At 29.9% G+C, this 1,994-nt stretch overlaps 1 protein-coding gene across 1 annotated transcript in view; it reads right to left on the bottom strand.

Moving 5' to 3' along the window:
• The window catches only part of LOC106459544, a 20,555-nt gene that overhangs the window by 8,662 nt on the left and 9,899 nt on the right, over nucleotides 1–1,994 (bottom strand). The window contains exons 9-11 of the mRNA XM_022386055.1: nucleotides 1,557–1,664; nucleotides 656–756; nucleotides 221–313 (exon numbers count right to left, since the gene is read on the bottom strand). Of these exons, the coding sequence (XP_022241763.1) occupies nucleotides 221–313; nucleotides 656–756; nucleotides 1,557–1,664 (302 nt within the window). The remainder of the gene's footprint in view (nucleotides 1–220; nucleotides 314–655; nucleotides 757–1,556; nucleotides 1,665–1,994) is intronic.

Here is a 1,994-nt window from a genome sequence, read left to right as displayed (position 1 = left end):
TAGCCCTCGTGTAGCTTTACGCGAAATTCGTAACAAACGAACAATGTATGATGGTTTGTTGTTCAAGTCATATTTCAAGTGTAGATAGAGTTTTAGCACTGAAGTCTAAAGTTCTAAACGACATGGCAATTGGGAACGGTCAAAGTGTAAATTCTTGGAATTTCAAGATAAAATATCAGTTTCAAAAAAAAAAAAAAGTGAAAGACATCTGAATGTTTACCTTTTCGGAAGCTGGGCCACCAGCCAAGACTAACATCTTAATATACATTAGACACTTGGGAGACATCTGTTTGCGACAGGAAGATTGTAGAACCTAATTCAAAGATAAAGGTGAAATATATTTTAAGATAATACATATATTTCGATCGTTATTAATAGATGTGGAAATCTTAGGTAAAAGCCCAAATAATTTATTTTATAGTTTTACTGTTAGAAGGAAAGCAGGACACCAATAAGCATATAGATAGATAATACAAATTGATAAGAAAATTTTATTTCTTTGATGTTATATTTTAATCAAAACTTAAACAGAGCATTTTCATTATTTCCAACTAATTTACCATTATCTTAGCCCTAATGCACGCTCAATAGTCAATTATTAGCTTAGACAAAGCAATAGATCTATTAAATCATAGATTTTGTTTTTGTTAATTACCCTTCGAGGTAAAATTTGTCGAACGGTTTTGATCCATTCTTTTGACGTCATTGCACGAGGAAGTTGTCCCTCCATTTCAAGAACTTGCTGAATTTTTTCTCCTAAGACATCACATAAATTGTAAACAATATTTACCTTTAGCTGAAATTACAAAAGAAACTTGAGCTCAAAAAGTCCACGTACTTATCCATGCTTAGAAATTCAATTATACTTCGACCTATATAAATTCTCCCATGCAGTTTTGTACGAATAATTTTTATACAACACATGATATTCAAGATGAAACAATGAAGAACAAAATTGTTGATAATTAAACACTGAGAGGAAAAGAAACTACTAAGCACTACAATATCATCTATTTTGCTTTTTTTGAAATATCTAATAAGATCAGTTCATTAACCTTGTGTAAACATTCCATGAGAAATGGCTCAAAAAAAACCTCTCTTGAAGAGTTTTAGTCACGTGATTCCTGGGATATTCCTGAATTATTCATTGATCTTGAAAAAGCTACAGTCTATGAGAAGACTCTGACTGTCTTACAAAAATATTTTCATAATTGTATTTAATTACATATCACAGAATCAGATTGTATAAATATTTGATTTTATTTATCCCAATGATTGGTCTTATTTTCAAGTAACCAATCAAAAAAGAGAAACAGTTGTCTGTTTGATTTTTTTATTTCATCTCTTTCTACAAATACTTATTTCGTGTAGCTGTGAGTCTTAACAAAAAAAAGAGTTAAATTTTGATGGTTTTCCTTCTCAAAGTCGCTTTTTTTTAATTATGATATATATGAAGATTTATTACAGTAATAAAAGTTACGTAAATCTTTCAAAAATACTTTCAGCTTACCCTAGTTTTAATAGTTACATTGCAACACACAAGACTTAATTTATACCTAGAGCGATGAACTTTTCTCCTTTCAATGTGAAAAGCTCTTTTAGTGTTTCTTTAGGAGAAAGAAGTTCTCCCTCCATCTTCTGCAACTGCTCCTGAATGGCACTTTCTGGGAAAAAAGTAAAGTCTTTGTTTTATACCTTACAAACGTACTTGCACTACTGAATACAAAATCTGAAAATCTCATCTAGTATGTCATTTGAACTTAAATTTAAATCAAATACAAATCTGTAACCTAGAAATCTTAATCCATCTGGTCATTTAAACTTGAAACTTAAAACTATAGGTCTGAACAGTTATTTTAACAAGTAATTTAGAATCTAAATCAAGATGATCTTCTGAATTTGTGACCAAGAAACCTAGATCCAGCTGGTCATTTGAAACTATAACCTAGTAATTATAATATTTTGCCACTTGTGTATAAAGTTAGAATCATAAA

This window comes from Limulus polyphemus, unplaced genomic scaffold (assembly GCF_000517525.1).
Source record: "Limulus polyphemus unplaced genomic scaffold, Limulus_polyphemus-2.1.2 Scaffold625, whole genome shotgun sequence".
Taxonomy (NCBI): Eukaryota; Metazoa; Arthropoda; class Merostomata; order Xiphosura; family Limulidae; genus Limulus; species Limulus polyphemus.
The sequence above is the reverse complement of the archived record's forward strand: the minus strand, read 5'-3'. Positions and strand labels throughout refer to the sequence as shown.